The sequence below is a fragment of the Muscardinus avellanarius genome (genome assembly GCF_963383645.1).
Source record: "Muscardinus avellanarius genome assembly, chromosome: 1".
NCBI classification, from domain to species: domain Eukaryota; kingdom Metazoa; phylum Chordata; class Mammalia; order Rodentia; family Gliridae; genus Muscardinus; species Muscardinus avellanarius.
In genome coordinates, this window is record NC_137786.1 from 142,012,700 (window position 1) to 142,031,173 (window position 18,474).

Sequence of the window (18,474 nt, forward strand, 5' to 3'; positions counted from 1 at the left end):
CTAATGCACATGATGTACATTAACAAACATATCGATGTCAATCACTGAGCCAAACATGAGAAGGAGGAAGGGGGAGGGAATTAGGCAGGAATAGGGTAAGGACTAATTGGGTGATGTGTTCATGTATGCCTCTACCATCTTGTACCCCATTAAGACGTATGACTACAATGCACCAATAAAAATTTACAAAATATTAAAACTTTTAACCAGGTGTGGTGGTACATGCTTGTAATCCCAGCATTTGGGAGGCTAAGACAGGATGATTTTGGTTCCCAGACAGCCTCAGCTACTTAGTGAGGCCCTTTCAATTCAGTGAGACCCTGTTTCAAAATAAAGAATAAAAAATAGGGCTGGGGGTGTAGCTCAGAGGTAGAATTCCATCCCTAGTACCAAGAAAAAAAAAAAAAACTAAAAACGTTTAAGCTGGGCATGATGGCACATCCTTGTAATCCCAGTACTTGGGAGACTGAGACAGGAGGATTGAAGGTTCAAATCCAGCCTCAGCAATGTTGTGAAGGTCCCAGAAATCTAATGAGACCCTGTTTCCTAATTAAAAAAAAATAAAATCAGGCTGGGGGATAGCTTGGAGGTAAGATGCCTTTAGGTTCAATTCTGAATAACAAATAAATAAATAAAAACCTTTGTGCATAAAAGGACATTATCTAGAAAATGACAATCCAAAGAATGGGAGAAAATATTTGCGAATGATATATTTAGGGACCAATATTCAAAATACGTAAAGCTATACAACGAACTCCTACAATTCAACAACAAATTCACAAAAGGGAAAGGATTTAAGCAAACATATCTTCAAATAAGATATACCAATAGCCAATAAACGCATGAAAGGATGCTCAAGATTATTAGTCATTAGGGAAAAAAGTCAAACCACAACGAGATCCCTCTTAATACCTACTAAAATGACTATTTTAAGACAAAAAAGAAAGTATGAAGTGTTGGTGAAAATACAGAAATTGGAATCCTTGTACATGGCTGGTGGGAATGTAAACACTAGTAGAAACAATAGTAGAAATGATAGTAGAAATACTAGGAAATGAGGGCATTTCCAAACTGTTACACAGAATTATTGGATCTACCGAATACACTTCTGGGTATCTCAAAAAACTGAAAGCAGGGACTCAAACAAATCGCTTGTATACAAATGCTCATAACAGCATTATCCACAAAAAACAAAAGTTGAAAACTCAAATGTGTACAGAGAAGCAAATTTTAAGTTTATGTATGCATCCAGGAGTGGTGGCATACACCTGTAATCCCAGCACTTGGGAGGCTGAGACAGGAGGATTACAGGTTTGAGGATAGCATCAACAACTTAGTGAAGCCACCCTCAATTTAGGGAGCCCCTATTGCAAAAAATAAAAGTAAGCTGGATGTGGTGGCACACACCTGTAATCCCAGTACTTGGGAGGCTGAGATTGGAGGATCACAGGTTTGAGGACAGCATCAGCAAGTAGTGAGATTCTTTTTTTTTTTTTTTTTTTTGTGGGTCTGGGGATGGAACCCAGGGACATTCAACCTCCGAGCTACACCCCCTGCCCTATTTTTTATTCTTTATTTTGAAACCGGGTCTCACTGAGTTGCAGAGGGCCTCACTAAGTAGCTGAGGCTGTCCGCGAACCACAATCCTCTGGTCTCAGCCTCCCAAATTCTGGGATTACAAGCGTGCGCCACCACTCCTAGCTGTAGTGAGATTCTTGTCAACCTAGCAAGACTCCATTTCTAAATAAATATAAAATAGGGCTGGGGGTGTAGCTTGGAGGTAGAATGCCCCTGGGTTCAATCTTCAGTACCACAAAATAAACAAACAAATAAAATATAATAAAGTAGGGTTGGAGGTATAGCTAAGGTATAGATTGTCCCTGGGTTCAATCCCCAGCACCAGAAAACAACAACAAAACAATAAGTACATACATGCAATAAACTATTACTCAGTCTAAAAAATGATACAGGATATGACAGAGATGAATCTTGAAAACATTACGCTAAGTGGAATAAGCCAGATACTAAAAGGCAAATATTATGACTCCACTTACATGAGGTAACTATAGTAGTTAAATTCATGAAGACAGAAAGTAAAATAAAGGTTACTAAAGGTGGGAGGAGTGGAGGAGAGAAGATAAAGAATTATTGTTTAATAGGTACAGAGTTTCAGTCTGGAAATAGTGGTGATGCTTGCATGATATTGTGAATATGCTTAATGCCCCTGAATCATACACTTAAAATAGTTAAAACAGTAAAACTTATATCTTAATTCAATTAAAATGTTTTGGATGAGCTGGGCGTGGTGGCGCATGCTTGTAATCTCAGTATTTGGGAGGCTGAGACAGGAGGTTTGTTGTTCATGGTCAGCCTCAGCTACTTAGTGAGGCCCTCCTCAACCTAGGGAGACCCTGTTTCAAAGTAAAGAATAAAAATTAGGGCGGGGGTGTAGCATGGAGGTAGAATGCCTCTAAATTCAATCCCCAGTACCAAAAAAAAAAAAAAAGAAAGAAAGAAAAAAGAAAAAAAGAAAGAAAAGAAAAACAGGATGAAAGTATTTGATCTATTAGGCTTAATATATATACAATTGGAGAGACTAAGGAGATGGCAGCCGCCGAAAAGGACATGCATTCCTTGGGGAAGCCCTGGACACCAGATTTTGGTTTAATATCTGTTTGGGACGACTTAAAGAGACAGTTCCAGCCTTGACTTCCTATCTAGAATACAGGAGAGAGAGAGAGTGAATAACGGCGGAATTAGAAGCAAGATGACAAGGAGGCGCCTGCCATACAAGAAAAGTGATTTTTGGAAGAACATCCCAGAAGGGACTAGAGAAAAGACCGCTTCAGCCGCACATGCTGGGGAACTCTTGTAAGAAAAATGATCCGGGCATGCAGGAAGCTGAGCCGCGCATCCTGGGGAACTCAGCGTGCCTGGCCGCTTCGATCTTCTATGGTGCGCTCCGAACAGCAGATCCTATTCTACACGGTGAGGCTGTGGGCCTCTGCTCTTGAAGGGGAGATAAAATTCATTGCTGCTGAGGGCTCGATCCCACAGCCTCTTCAAAACACACATATTGTCTTCTCTTATTAAAAAAAAAAATTGGAGAGGGGTCAAGATGGTGGTGGCAGCAGTCAGGATTCAGGAGATGCAGACAAATCCTATCCAATTCACCTGGAACTTTTGGGAAAAAATCCCCATGAAGAGAAACTGCTCCTGCCGCACATGCTTAAGAATTTGGGACGTCATATCATGTAAGGAAGGAGCTCAGAGGAGAACCAGGAGGAAGGCAGTGGTGGTGGCGGTGGCGGTGGCGGTGGAGGCTAGTATTTGGGAGAGGCAGAGATCTGATCCAACCCACCCTGATCTTCTGAAGAAATTGCCCCAAAGATAGAATGCTACCGCTGCACATGCTCGGGAATTCTGGACAACATGCAGTGTGGGAAAAGTGTTTGGGAGAGAATTGAGATGGTGGGGGCAGCGGCAATGGTAGTGGCCATTATTCAGGAGAGGCAGAGATCTGATTCAATCCACCTTGATCTTTTGAAGAAATCGCCCCAAAGGTAGAATGCTATCACTGCACACGCACCGGAATTTGGGACATGCTTTGTGAATAAGGTGCTTGGAAAAGAACCGAGATGGCAGAGGCAGAGATTCAATCCAATCCACCTCATAATTTTAAAGAAATGTCCTCAAAGGTATACTGCTACTGCCCCACATGGTCGGGAATTCTGGAAAACAAACTGTGTAGGAAAGGTGTTCAGTAGAGAACCGAGATGGCAGTGGTGGCAGTGGCGGTGGGTGACCAGAATTGGGAGGGGCAGACAGATCCAGTCCAGTCCACCTTGAACATTTGAGGAAATCTCCCCCAAAAGTAGACTGCTCCTGCCACACATCCTCGGGAATTCTGGACAGTCTGCTAAGTGGTAAAAGGGTTTGGGGGGTTTCAGAGGGAGCCCCGCATAGCCAGGATGGGCTGCCATGCTGCATGCTCTGGGAGTCATCAGCCCTCATGGGCACCGTGCTCCTCTGCACAGAGTGGGAGGCCAGGGTGCATGTGGAGCAGCAGAACCTGCTCTCTGAAGTGAAGGTGTGGACCTCTGCCTTTGGTGGGAAGACAAAATACAAGACAAGTCTTGTATTCCATTGTGATGTTTGACTACAGTGCACCAATAAAAATATATTTTAAAAAATGTATACAATTGGCTGGGCGTGGTGGCGCACGCTTGTAATCCAGCACTTGGAAGGCTGAGACAGGAGGATCATGCAGGTTCAAAGCCAGCCTCAGCAACTTAGTGAGACCCTGTTTCCAAATAAAATATAAAATTGGTCTGGGAGTATAGCCCGGAGGTAGAAAGCCCCTGGGTTCCATGCCCAGTACCACAAAAAAAATGTATACAATTATTGTAATTAAGATAATGGGGTAAAGCATAGTACTAAAGAATGGCAGTCTAATAGAATAGACAGCCTAATAGAAATATACCTTCATTTACAAGACTGTTGACTTATGATAAAATGGTTTGAATAGTAGTAGTGAAATTATGATTTGAAGAATAATGAAACGATGGTATTTTCAATAACTAATGGTGAGACACCTGGATAGTCATATGGAAAAAACAAAACTTAGTCCTTGCTTAAGATTCTATACAGTATATATTCTAAATCTATATATGGAACATAAAATAATGAAGTGTTGGGAGGTAATATATGGGAGAGATTTTTATCTCCTGTTTAAGAAGATAACATATTAGAATCCATACATAGTACCGTGTGGAATTGACATTCTTTACTGCTCTGGTAGGTTTAATAAGTTCACCTTGGCTTCCCTCCCCCGATTCTCTTTCTCTTCTCTGTAATACACCCCCAAGACCTATTTTATCTTTTATCTAGAAACAGGGTCTTGCTAAGTTGCTGGGGCTGGCCACAAACCTGCAATCCCCATTTCAGTCTCTGAACTACTGGGATTAGAAGTGTGCATCACCACATCTGGATATTTATTATTTATTTATTTATTTATTTATTTATTTATTTATGGTATTGGGGATTAAACCCAGGAGCATTCTACCTCTAAGCTATACCCCCCAGCCCAATTTTTTTATTTTGAAATAGGGTCTAAGTACCAAGACTGTCCTCAAACCTGTGATCCTCCTGTCTAGTTCCTTATTTTACATATTCTGAAACTATTATAGATGAGATTATATTTGTGATACATTCCAAAATAAATTAAAGAGAAATCTAAACTGGATGTGGTGGCACACACTTGTAATCCCAGTACTTGGTAGGCTGAGATAGGAGGATTGCACAGGTTTGAAGCCAGCCTCAGCTACTTAGTGAGGCATTCAGCAACTTAGTGAGACCCTGTTTCCAAATTAAAAAAATAGGTATGGAAGTGCAGCCTGGAGGTAGAAAAGCCCCTGGGTTCCATCCCCAGTACCACAAAATAAATAAATAAATAAATAATAAAAAATAAAAGGGCTGGGGGTATAGCTCAGTGCAGCTCAGAGGTAGACTGCTCCTGGGTTAAATCCCCAGGAAAAGACACACACACACACACACACACACACACACACACACACACACACACACTGAGATTAGTCATTAGGATTAATTATTAATACTTGGGAGGCTGAGACAGGAGGATCACAGGTTTGAGGAGGTCAGCCTCAGCTAGTTAGTGAGACTCACAGCAACCTAGAGATATCCTGCTTAAAAACAAAAACTAAAAGGGCTGAAGTATAATACCTCTGGGTTCACTCCCCAATACTACACAAAAAATAAAAAGAATAGTTGTTAAATTTGTGTTGAGCTGGGTGTGTTGGCGCACGCTTGTAATCCCAGAATTCAGGAGGCTAAGACCAGAGGATCGCAGTTTGTGGACAGCCTCAGCTACTTAGTGAGGCCCTCTGCAACTGAGACCGTTTCAAAATAAAGAATAAAAAATAGGGCAGGGGTGTAGCTTGGAGGTCAAATGCCCCTGGGTTTCATCCCCAAACCCTCCCAAAAATAAAAAAAAATAAATTGATGTTAATAGCATATGAAAGGTCAATAGGCTATTCTGTCTACTTCTGTTTGTGTTTTAAATTCTCTGTAGCCTGGTGTGGTGGTGCATACTTGTAATCCCAGTACTTGGGAGGCTTAGACAGGAGGATCCCGAGTTTAAGGTCAGCCTCAGCTACTAAGTGAGGTTTTCTTCAACTAAGTGAAACCCTGTTTCAAAAATAAAGAATAAAAAAATAGGGCTAAGAATGTAACTTGGAGGTAGAATGCTCCTGGACTCAACCCCCAGTACTACAAAAATAAAACAAAACTCTGTAAACATAAAATACATAACTTTATTTCATAGTCCTGAACAGGAAATATTAAAACCACAGTAAAATTACATTATATGATTGTGACTACCAGACTTATATTTAGAAATACATCTAGAAAAACATGTTATATGCAGTTCTGTCATTGAGAAAATACAAATAAGGGCAAAGTGGTTATAGGTTTTGGAGAAACAGGTTTTTTTTTTTAAATGACCTTTACATCTTTGATGCATAACCAAGAGTAGATATAATTCTGTGTGTGTGCGTGTGTGTGTGTGAGAGATACTGGGGATTGAACCCAGGAGCATCCTACCTCTGACCCACACCTCCAGCCTTATTTTGTTATTTTGAAACAGGGTCTAAGTTGGGGAGGGCTTTACTAGGTTGCTGAGGTTGGCTGTGAACCTGCCTTTCAAGTACTGGAATCACAGGTATGCACCATAACACCCAGCTTAATTGACTTAATTTTTTTTTACAGCTGGGGATTGAACCAGGATAGTCTACCTCCAAGCTACACCCCCAGCTCTATGCTTTTTTAAATTATTTTGGAACAGGGTTTCATTAGGTTGCAGAAGGCCTAAGTAGCTGAGGCTAGCTTTGAACCTGTATGGTCCTCCTGTCTCAACTCCCAAATACTGGGATTACAAGCATATGCTACCACACCTGGTTAATTAACTTAAATTTTTTTTTTTAGGTACTGGGAATGGAACCCAGGGGCATTCTACCTCCAAGCCCTTCCCCTAGCCTGATTTTTTTTTTATTCTTTATTTTGAAACAGGCTCTCACTACTAAGTTTCAGAGGGCTTCACTAAGTAGCTGAGGCTGGCTGCACTGCCAGTTAAATCTTGATTAAAACAAAAAAGGAGAACATTGTCTGTGTCTCGTGCTTTATTTAAACAATTAACTTGTTAGGGCAAGCTAATTTTTTAGTGCTTAGAATGTGCTCCCTCCTACAATGTACTCTGGAAAAATGAAGCTTCTTGTTCTTGGAATCCTGGCCCCTGAAGTTGGTTGTTATTAGGGTCCCATACACACATAGAGTAATGCCCAGTTTGAGGCTTGGAATAGCTATTCATATATGTTGACTTTTCCGTGCATTTGTATCGAGGAGGATCCAGTTCAGGTTGATGTCCTGGGAACCAATGTGGCTCTCGCTTAAATCCTGAGGGGAGGAAAGACAAATGGAAAAAGTCAACAACAAAGAGTTTTAGTAACAGATCTTGCTCATTTCTGAGGGAACAGACATTAAGTTCTGTCAAAATTGAGAAAAGAGATAAATTGCTCACTATTCATTCACTTATTTACGCATTCAGTTTGCTTTTGAGTTCCTTCTGTGTCAGAAGGTTAGGTTCTGAGAATATAGTATTAAAAAGACTAGACCACCTACTATGGGTTGAAAGTGGTACTTTGCAGTTGTAGCTTGTATCATATGTTGTTTCAAAGTAGTGTCCAAACTGGAAAAAAAATGAATAGATTAAGAATCTAGGAGTCTCTAGATAATATCAGGAAATAAAAGACAGTATGACATGAATTCTAATGAGCCCTACCCTGGTTGAAATAGCTTAGATGTCTATTTGTTGTTAGTGTATACCCAACTAACTTTAACATCATTTGTATGTATGTTTGTTTGGGAGAAATTTAAGGCAAGAGTCAGATAAATGACACAGGAAAGGACAAGTGTAGACTAACATGAAATCCAAACAAAAGCAGGATTAAAAAGTGTACTACTCATTCTTTTGATACCTCACAGATGATATTCAACTTGATAGTAATGGATATGTGGTCCAGCTGAAGAATGTTCCCCTCCTACACTTGCTTCACTAAATTGAAGCCTGGGAAGTTATATCATGCCTCTCAAATGGTCCTTGGCATTTATTCTGTTAGTAGAAGCAAAGAAGAGAAAGTCAGATTACCTGGGAAGGCAAGGGTTTGGGCTGCACAATATGCTTTAGGTCATATCTTTCCTGGTTCCAGTTGCCCATCAGGGTACGATTCGAATAGGAATTTTCATTAGTAGTACATCTCCATCCATACTGGAAAAACTTGGACATATCATTCCAATCGGTCCACACTTCACCATGGCCATCTGCATTAAGGAGGCTGCCACAGTGAGGGTTTGTGAGAAAACAGATAAGGTTCTGTCTCTGAAAAAAAGGCAAGAATAGAAAAGCTATTGCACAAACCAGAAAGCAGATGGGTGTGGTGGTGCACGCTTGTAATCTCAGAACTTGGGAGGCACTGAGACAAAAAAACCACAGGTTCCTAGACAGCCTCAGCTATTTAGTAAGGCCTTCTGCAACTTAGTGAGACCCTGTTTAAAAATACAGAATAAGCCGGGCGTGGTGGCGCACGCTTGTAATCCCTGCGCTTGGGAGGCGGAGACAGGAGGATCGCGCTGGTTCGGAGCCAGCCGCGCTGGCTTAAGAGACCCTGTTTCAAAAATATAAAATAGGTCTGGGAGTGTAGCCCAGAGGAAGGAGGGCTTCCAGGAACCCCAGTACCACCAAAAAAAAAAAATACAGAATAAAAAATAGGGCTTGGGAAGGAGCTTAGAGGTAGGATACTCTTGGGTTCAATCTCCAGTACCGCAAAATAAATAAAAAAAGCAGCAGAGAAAGCATCCCTTTCTACCCTCTGCTTTATATGGTAAGGTATAACATAAGTACAACTTACTAATGCTTTAAGCTTTCCTCCAAACTGAATTGATGTTCTGTTTATCTCTCTGCAGGTCCATGAACCCATTGACCTCTCTTCTCAATCAGCAATAGTAGAAGACTAAAAATGCCACCCCCCTGAAAAGTCAGAAAACTTTTCAGTATCCCTAACACTCTATGGAGAACTAGCTAAATGTTTAGGTAATGTAGAAGTTGAGGGATGAAGGGTATTGCTGCAAACCAAGATAATGGAAAATGAGAGTTAAATGACCAGATAATACAGTAAATGATCAATTGATGATAATTTCCTTCCTTCTCAGTTCAGCTCAAATAATGTCTTCCCTGATTTAACTGTGTGTGTGTGTGTGTGTGTGTGTGTGTGTGTGTATGTTTGTGCATGTGGGTGTGTATTACTAGGGATGGAACCCAGTAATGGCATTCTACCATTGAGCTACAAACACCCTCAGCCATAAATATATATATATATATATATATATATATATACACACACACATATATTTTTTAAATGGGCTTTTGCAGTTGCTGAGGCTGGCCTCAAACTTTTCATCTTTCAGCCTCCCACGTGCTGGGATTACAGGCATGTGCCACCATGCTGGCTTCTCCCTCCTTTTATTTTGCACAGAATTTTATCTTCACATCTTTCATTGTATTTTTTATCTATCACATATTAGAGTTTTTCCTTTCATTGTATTTTTTCTATCACATATTAGAGTTCTTCAAGCACATAAGGTTATCTCCCCTATTGAACCACAGTGCCCTTGAGGACAGATCTGTGTTTTTTCATTATTGTACCTTATCCCTCTGCCTAACCTCCCAATCAATTGTGCTTTACATATTCCAGATTATCAATATCTTAATTGAATTTTTTTATAAGGAAACAACAGGTGACCTTTTTCCCCTTTTGTCCAAAATACAAATCTGGCCACCTAGATTAGGAGCAAAGTGATACCTTCCCTGAAGAAGAATAACTAGATGTACAGCAGAATGACTTGTTTGAAGACATCATAGAGGAGTAACCGAAATCCTTGCGTGATGGTTCCATGTTCACTAAAGATGTCACCACACCTGGTCTTCCCAGTTCTCCAAGCAAAGAAAGAATGTAGACCACCCAAGTCACCAAAGCCACATGGCCATGGTTTGGGAATCACAACCCACCTGCCTTTTCACAGGCAGAGACAAAGCCAGTACTAGCACTGTGGGATGGCATCTCAGATAGCTGCCTTCACACCATGTGCCTTTGTGAAGATAGATGCATGTGCTGATGTCACCAAACAGCATGGTGACTAAAGTAACTGGCCCCTGCTGGCCAGATGCTCAGACTGGAGATGTAGGTAATGCTCTTCCCAGGGACATAACCATCCAAGTTGTCCAAGCCAGAAGCTTGGGTTTATCTTTAACTGAGTTCTCTTTTAGCATTTATCCATTTACTTAAGTCTTTTTATTTTATTTTGTGGTAATAGAGGTGTACTATCTCCAACCTCCACCCCAGCCCTTTTTATTTTTTTATTTTGAAACAGGGTCCCATTAAGTTACTGTGTTGGCCTTGAATCTGTGATCCTGTCTCAGCCACCCAAGTACTGGGATTACAGAAGTGCGCCTTCATGCCCAGTTTATGAGTTTTTTTCTTTCTTTGTGGTACTGGGGGTTGATCCCAAGGATATTCTACCTCTGAGCTACACCCCCAGCCCTTTTATTAAATTTTTATTTTTATTTGAAAGAAGGTCTCACTAGGTTGCTGAAGTCTTGCCAGATTGATGAGGCTGGGCTTGAAACGGTGATCCTTCTGTTTCAACCTCCCAAGTACTGGGATTACAGGTGTGGGCCACCGTGCCTGATTGTGTGTGTGTGTGTGTGTGTGTGTGTGTGTGTGTGTGTGTTACCGGAGATTGAACCCAGGGGCATTCTTCCTCTGAGCTACACCCCAGACCTATATTCCTTATTATTTTGAAACAGGGCCTCACTAAATTGCAGAAGGCCTCACTAAATAGCTGAGGCTGGCCAAGAACTTGTGATCCTTCTGTCTCAGCCTCCCAAGTACTGAGATTACAAGTGTGTACCACCATGCCCAGCGATTTGTTGATTTTTTAATCAGTCCACTACTCGCCATCTTTGCTAAAGTTCCAATTCAGATCACTGTCAGCCTGTCTCCATTTTTCCTATCTGATTTCCTTGCCATTCACCTTGCTTCTCTCCAAACCGTTCATAGAAAAACAGAATTAAAAAAAAAATAAAGTCTAATCGTGTCATCTTCCTATATAAAATCTTCCAGTGCTTTTCTGTTTTCAGAATAAGGTTCAGGCTGTTAAAATGGCTCACACACAAACACTCCATATGACCTGGCCCCTACCTAAGTCTTCAGTCAGTCTGTTACCCACTTTCCCTCCAACTGTGTTTCAGCGAAACTCTCCTCTGTTTCCTCATCAGGCTTTGCATATATTGTTCCTTCTAGCTTTTCATTTTTTTGATCCAAATAAGAGCTACTCTCCCCTTTCTCTTTAGGTTTCAACTCAAGTTCATTTCGGATAATCTACATTTGGTCCCCAAACTTGGTAAGTTTCTCTCCTGGGTGTTTCCATAGCACCCCGTATTACTCCGTTCATAGCACGGACCCCTTTTGCTGTGTGCACGCCCCACCAGACTGTAGTCGGGCCACTTCTTGTTCACACACATATCTAGCTAGCCGTCCTCACAGTGGCCTGGCACATAATGGGCACCCAGTATTTCTTGAGTGAATATAAAGTAGGGCATAGAAGCACCTGGAGAATTTTTGAGCTGCAAAGACAGTGAGAGGCAGCCATTCTGACGGATTGAAGACAGGTACAAAATCCTCAGCGTCAGGAACCTGCAGGACGAAGCCCGACCTCTCCTGGGCTTCAGCCCCACCTCGCTTTTTTCACTCAGAACTCGTGTCACCCTTCTGCGATAGTGACTGCTTGTGACCTCATGCAGGTGTGACGAAGTCTCTCAGGCCGTCCAAGGACTAAAAGGCACTTTGATCTTCCCGAGAGGTGGGAGGTGAGGGGTCCAGCGCGTAGTATCTCGCATTGGCAATGCATGGTTAGAGTCTTCCCTAGGAGTCGCCGCACCAGTTCACCAAGACAACAGGGCGCTGTGGGTGCGTCATCAACAAGTGACGGGAAGAAGGGGCGGGCCGAACTTGAGACGGAAGTGACGCAAGGGGCGCCGAGAAGAATGTGAGCGGGGAGCCAGTGAAGGCCATGGCCCCTCGGCGCCTCCTGTTGGTTGGAGAGGGGAATTTCTCTTTCGCGGCCGCTCTAAGCGAGACCCTTGAACGCGGCGCTAGTCTAACCGCCACCTGCCTCCAGCATCCGGCGGAGTTGGTCCGGGACCCGGTGGCCCGGGAGAACCTGCGGCGCCTGCGCGAGCGAGGTAGCGGGCGGGGCCCCTGGAAGCCCCGCCCAGCCGTCGCGCCTCCTGGGGGAGGGGCGGGGAGCGGGGCGTGGTCACGTGGTGGGTGCCCGGGCGCGTCCTGGGAGCGTCCCGGCCACCCCGCTGCGTGCCTACGTCAGGCCTGCTTTGCTGGGGGCCCGGGAGGGTCTCCCCCATCTCTTTCCAGATCTTGAGACATCTTCTTGTCTGTATTTCGCGCCACCAAACTATCTTTGCCAGGTGCCGAGGTACATTTCGGAGTGGACTGCACCCAACTGGCAAATGCCTGCGAAACACTCGGCAGGGAGTTCGATCGAATTTATTTTAACTTTCCGCACTGTGGACGCAAAGCTGGAGTAGCTAAGAATAGGGAACTACTTGCCAAATTTTTTCAGAGGTGAGGAGAGTAGAGCGAGCCCTAAAAAGTAAAATGTCTAGGATGTACATAACGTAGTTACCACACTGAAACATTTTAGCTGGGGAGATAAGGTGTGGTTATATGTTTGGGAAGACTATAAAGCCCACAGCCCAGTTGTGAAGGCAGAATATAAACTTAAATGCTAAATAAAAGTAGAAGTCGGGCGTGGTGGCTCACGCTTGTAATCCCAGCATTCGGGAGGCTGAGACTGGAGGATCGCGGTTCGCGGACAGCCTCAGCTGCTTAGTGAGGCCTGCCTTCTGCAACTTAGTGAGACCCGGTTTCAAAATAAAGAATAAAAATAGGGCTGGGGGTGTAGCTCGGAGGTCGAATACCCCTGGGTTCCATCCCCAGACCCGCAAAAAAAAAAAAAAAAAAAAAAAGTAGAAATAGTGTGCTCTTGGGAGCATAAAAAGAGGATTTATTTTTTTGTGGTACAGGGAATGGAACCCAGGGGCATTCTTCCTCCAAGCTACACCTCCAGCCCTATTTTTTATTCTTTATTTTGAAACAGTGTCTCACTGAGTTGCAAAGGACCTCACTAAGTAACTGAGTCTGTCCACAAACCATGATCCTACTGTCTCAGCCTCCCAAATGCTGGGATTGCAAGCATGCGCCACCACGCCTGGCTAAAAGAGGATTTTGTTTGTTTGTTTGTTTGTTTTGGTGATACTGGGGTTCCTGGAAATCCTTCTACCTCCGGGCTACACTCCCAGACCTATTTTATACTTTTTAAAAATTTTATTTGGAAACAGGGTCTCTTAAACCAGGGTGGCTGGCTTCTAACCTGCGGGATCCTCCTGTCTCCGCCTCCAAAGCTAGGGGATTACCAGCGTTTGCCGGGCTTAAAAGAGGATTTTTTTTAACTTTTATTTTTTGTGTGGTACTAGGGATTGAAGCCAGGAGTATTCTACCGTCAAGCCACACCCCCAGCCCTATTTTATGTTACTTATTTACTAAGGTACTGGGGATTGAACTCATCAGCATTCTACCTCCAATCCATAATCCAGTTTTATTTTTATTTTGAAACATATTCTCCCTGGGTTGATGAAAACCTCACACTTGCAGAGGCTGTCCTTGAACCTGGGATCCTCCTGTTTCAACCTTCCAAGTACTGGAATTACAAGCATGCAACACCACGACTGGCTTTGTTTGTTTGTTTGTTTGTTTGTTTTTGCAGTACTGGGGATTGAACCTAGGGGCATTCTACCTCCAAGCTATACCCCACCCCTAGTTTTTATTCTTTATTTTGAAGCAGGGTCTTCCTAAGTTGTAAAGGGCCTCACTAAGAAGCTGAGGCAGGCTGTAAACCTGCCATCCTCCTTCCTCAGTCTCCCAAGTACTGGAATTACCAGTGTGCACCACCATGCCTGTCATGTAGTTTTTATTTTGAAACAGGGTCTTGCTAAATTGCTGAGGCTGGCTTCAAACTTGCCATCATCCTGTCTCAGTCTTCCAAGTACTAGGATTACAGGCTTGTACTATGACCCTGGTGGATTACTAAAGATCTACTAAAAGTAGATCTTTTAGTAATGCAAAATAATAGCCAGTACAATCTGATGGCTAAGAGCTTGAATTTAGTTAGCCAAACAACATGTATTCAATTTCTTTGCCTGCCCTCGTGCTCGTGGCGCCTCTCTCTCTCTCTCTCTCTCTCTCTCTCTCTCTCTCTCTCTCTCTCCCTCTCTCCCTCTCTCCTCTCTCTCTCTCTCTCACTGGGGATTGATCCAGGGTTTGCTCCCCAGCCCTTTTTATTTTTAATTTTGAAATAGGATCTTGCTAAGTTGTTGAGGCTGGCCTTGAACTTGTTATTCTCCTGGCCTCAGCTACCCAAGTACATGCTAAAATTATAGGCATGTACCACTGAACATGGCTTTCTGAAACTAAATATGGCCCCCCACTTAATATTTATAACTTTAGGAAAATTTATCCTTAGGTGCTTCTTTTTCCTCATCTGGAGATGGGATGCTAACTAAAACTGCCTCATACAACTACTGGGAATTTAAGATAGTGTTTTACATTATTATACTGAAATATATAATACTATTAAAGGTCTTCATTGGGTCATACTTGTCAAGAAACCTTTTGCCAGGCAATGTTTTAAGCTAGTATTTGAAGTATAGAATTTTCATAGGCAGAAGGCAATGAAAACAACTTTCTAAATGGGGAGAAACAGCATGAATAGTGAATTGTGTATAGAAACATTGTAGACATTGACTTTTTGAGACAGATAAATGACACAAATCGGAAGCAGATGATGAATGTTGTAAGGGGGCTTAGGACAACTTTCTTAGCATGATTGAGGTTTAATAGACCTTTCCAAGTGTTTCCTGGTGCAGTGAAGCACACCTGTAGACCCAGTACTTGGGAGGCTGAGGCAGGATGATTGTAGGTTTGAAGCCAGTGTCAGCAACTTCTCGAGACTCTATTTCAAAATAAAAAGGGATGCAGGTGTATCTCAGTAGTAGAATGCCCCTGGTTCAATCTCCAGTGCTACACACACGCACACACACACACACACACACCTTTGCAAGCACGATTGGATTTCAACAATTTCACAGCTAAACCATGTGTATAAACCTCTTATGGTAATGTCTGATAAATTCCTATTTGTTTTTCTATTAGCTGCGCAGATGTTCTCACAGAGGAAGGAGAAGTCCATGTGGCATTGTGCAGAGGACAAGGTGGAACTCCTGCTGATAAGCCCCAGAGGGAATGGCACAACAGTTGGCAAGTAGTTGCCATGGCAGCTCTGGGGGGGCTCATTTTAAGTGATGTGCATCCCTTCGACTGTGAGACCATGCTGGGGTACAAGTGCACTGGATATAGGTAAGTAATAACATAAGCCTCTGCCTTCTTCTTTTCATCTCTCTCACTAATGATAAAAAATAAAAATTTTAGGCAGATTTTTTCCCCCACCAATTTCCTGAATCATTCTCTAGAAATAATAGAAACACTTTCTTTAATAACGACAGACTTCATACTGGTGTTTTTTCGGCCAGGAGTCAAGATAAATCCTTTCATATAGAAGGTGCTTTGAACCATATTTTCACACGGAGCTTACCCTTTGAAGGCTTGAAACCAAGAATCTTCAGAATCAAATTGGGAGAACAGTGGTTTTCCTTTTCAGAACCAGAAGCACTTGCAGGAAAGTTGAACAGGTAACCTATTGTTTTGCTAGAGATCACTTCCATCTCTGGTTGTATCCTGTTGTCTTAATGGCAACCATATTTTCTTTTTTTTTTTTTTTTTTTTTTTTGCGGGTCTGGGATGGAACCCAGGGGCATTCAATCACTGAGCTACACCCTCTGTCCTATTTTTTATTCTATATTTTGAAACAGTTTCACTAAGTTGCGGAGGGCCTCACTAAGTAGCTGAGGCTGTCCACGCACCCGCGATCCTCTGGTCTCAGCCTCCCGAATGCTGGGATTACAGGCGTGCGCCACCATGCCTGACTGGCACCCATATTTTCAATTGACGGTACATAACAGTTTATGTACTGGTGGGGTTTTGACATACCTAATGGTTTGTTTGTTTGTTTGTTTATTTATTTATTTATCTATTTATTGCGGGTCTGGAGATGGGACCCAAAGGCATTTGACCTCCGAGCTACATCCCCTGCCCTATTTTTTATTCTTTATTTTGAAACAGGGTCTCACTAAGTTGCAGAGAGCCTCACTAAGTAGATGAGGCTGTTTGCGAACCGTGATCCTCCAATCCTCAGCCCCCCCAGTGCTGGGATTACAAGTGTGCTCCACCATGCCTGGCTTACCTAATGGTTTATATACTATCTATTAAAAATATGTTATGGGAGGCTGATACAGGAGGATCACTGTTCACGGACAGCCTCAGCTACTTAGTGAGGCCCTTTGTAACTCAGTGAGACCCTGTTTCAGAATAAAGGATAAAAAATAGGGCTGGGGGTATAGCTTGGAGGTAGAATGCCCCTGGGTTCCATCCCCAGTACTGGGGGGGGGGCGAAAAAAAAATATATATGCTGTGAACACTTGTCAGTTTGGCATCATTGAGGGGGTGGTTGCTTCCAAAGTTCTGAAATATACCTAATCTCTTCCAGGTTAGGGGTGTAGATCAGTGGTAGAGCATTTGTCTAGCATTCATGAAGCACCATGGGTTCAATAGACAGTTACCCCCTCCCCTCCCCCCCCCACAAATGTTCCTGGTATCTCTTTAAGGCAGATGATTTGTTTTTTTTCAGGATAAACTTAAGGATAATTCTTTTGTATATAGCTGTTTGTGTTTTCAATTTTAGCTGTATTATATCATTTTAAATGAGAAAGGGTTTTTTTGTGTTTAAATAGGGGTTTCCTGGAAGCATCTTCATGTCATCCTGTCAAAACCATAAATGAAAAACTCATTGCTGAATTGGGCACAGCTTTTCCTCTAAAAAGGCTGAAGTGCTCCTTCCCTTTACTCTCACAGGAGGGCACCAGTGTTCTCCCTGACTTGAACTGTCACATTCTCTCTGACTTTTGCATTAGTCTCCATGAAGATAAGTCAAATTCTGAGTCCTTGACTGGTGAACCAGCACAAGACTTTCTGGTGTCAATTTCAGAACCTAGCCTTCCCAAGAGTCCCAGAGGAGATGGTAAGGAAGAAGCCCATGAAGGAATTTGTGGACAGGCCGAGGTCTGGCTCAGATCTTCTCTTCTAGTTCATGCTCAAGCTGTCATCCAAGCACCAGACTTCCTCCTTGGTTCTCTGCATGTCCTCAGTGGACCTGTCTTTCGGAAGTGCCACATTTTGCCTTTCACAATGCCAGCATTTCACGAGACTTTATTAATTCTTGGATTTAATAAAAATCTGAGGGATGACTATCTTTCATTACTGCTAGATCACCTAAAGGACATTTTAGATGGCCTTCTGACCCAGACATTGCTGGAGGGCTTTAAGCTGAGCAGTTCAGTGGAATTTGTTCTTCAACCAAATGGAAAAGATTATATGATTCATGTGAAGTCTCATAATTTTGCTCCAGCTTGTGCCAAGAATCTGATTATTGGATCTGTCTCCACGTCTGCTGTCAGTGTTATACATAAAGACCGATGTTTTGTGTTTGTATCTATTAACTTGGACTTATTAGCCATGCTTGTCTGGAGTATCTCTGATTGGAGAATGTTGTGGACTTTTGATAACCGTTTCCTAAAAAGTTTTCTCCCTGGAAAAATAGAACCCTTTAAAAGCTATTCCCTGTATTCTCCATGCTATGTGCATGATATTAGTTTTTGGTTAGATGAGAAGAAAGGATTTGATGAACTGGAGTTTCACACTGTGGCCCGAGCAGTATCCCAGGACACTGTTACATCCATACAATTCCTTGGTCGTTTTCAGCATCCAACAACTGAACAGGTCAGTCTCTGTTACCGACTGACCTACCAGACCTGTGATAAGGCCCTCACCCGGCAGCAGGTAGCATCAATGCAGTCTCAGTTTAGGGAAGAGATTCAACAACGACTACATGTTATACCTCGATAGTTAAGTAAATTCATTTCTATAGTATGATTCTTCATTGACTGGATGAATGAGAACAATTTGTAATCTTTATAAGTAATAGTCTTTTTAGGATGCTTTTTTTAAAATGTAAAATCTTTTTCTTTGTGACCATAGCATTGTTGGTTTACCCTAAAGATAATCTGTGACTCTATCATTCAAATTTAAAGACTATAAT

General features: G+C 42.4%; 2 protein-coding genes across 2 annotated transcripts; one reads left to right on the forward strand and one right to left on the reverse strand.

Annotated features, from left to right (window-relative positions):
• Nucleotides 1–7,258: 7,258 nt before the first annotated feature.
• CFAP68 (cilia and flagella associated protein 68) lies at nt 7,259–11,781 on the reverse strand (the record flags this gene model as incomplete). Its single annotated transcript, XM_080719993.1, has 4 exons — nt 7,259–7,470; nt 7,696–7,762; nt 8,222–8,452; nt 11,740–11,781. 4 exons carry the CDS (start codon nt 11,779–11,781, stop codon nt 7,259–7,261), a joined length of 552 nt encoding a protein of 183 aa, XP_080576119.1.
• A 420-nt stretch (nt 11,782–12,201) lies between these two features.
• FDXACB1 (ferredoxin-fold anticodon binding domain containing 1) lies at nt 12,202–18,281 on the forward strand (the record flags this gene model as incomplete). The annotated part of the gene is made up of 5 exons (XM_080716552.1): nt 12,202–12,373; nt 12,614–12,770; nt 15,417–15,620; nt 15,794–15,952; nt 17,111–18,281. 5 exons carry the CDS (start codon nt 12,202–12,204, stop codon nt 18,279–18,281), a joined length of 1,863 nt encoding a protein of 620 aa, XP_080572678.1.
• Nucleotides 18,282–18,474: the final 193 nt, after the last annotated feature.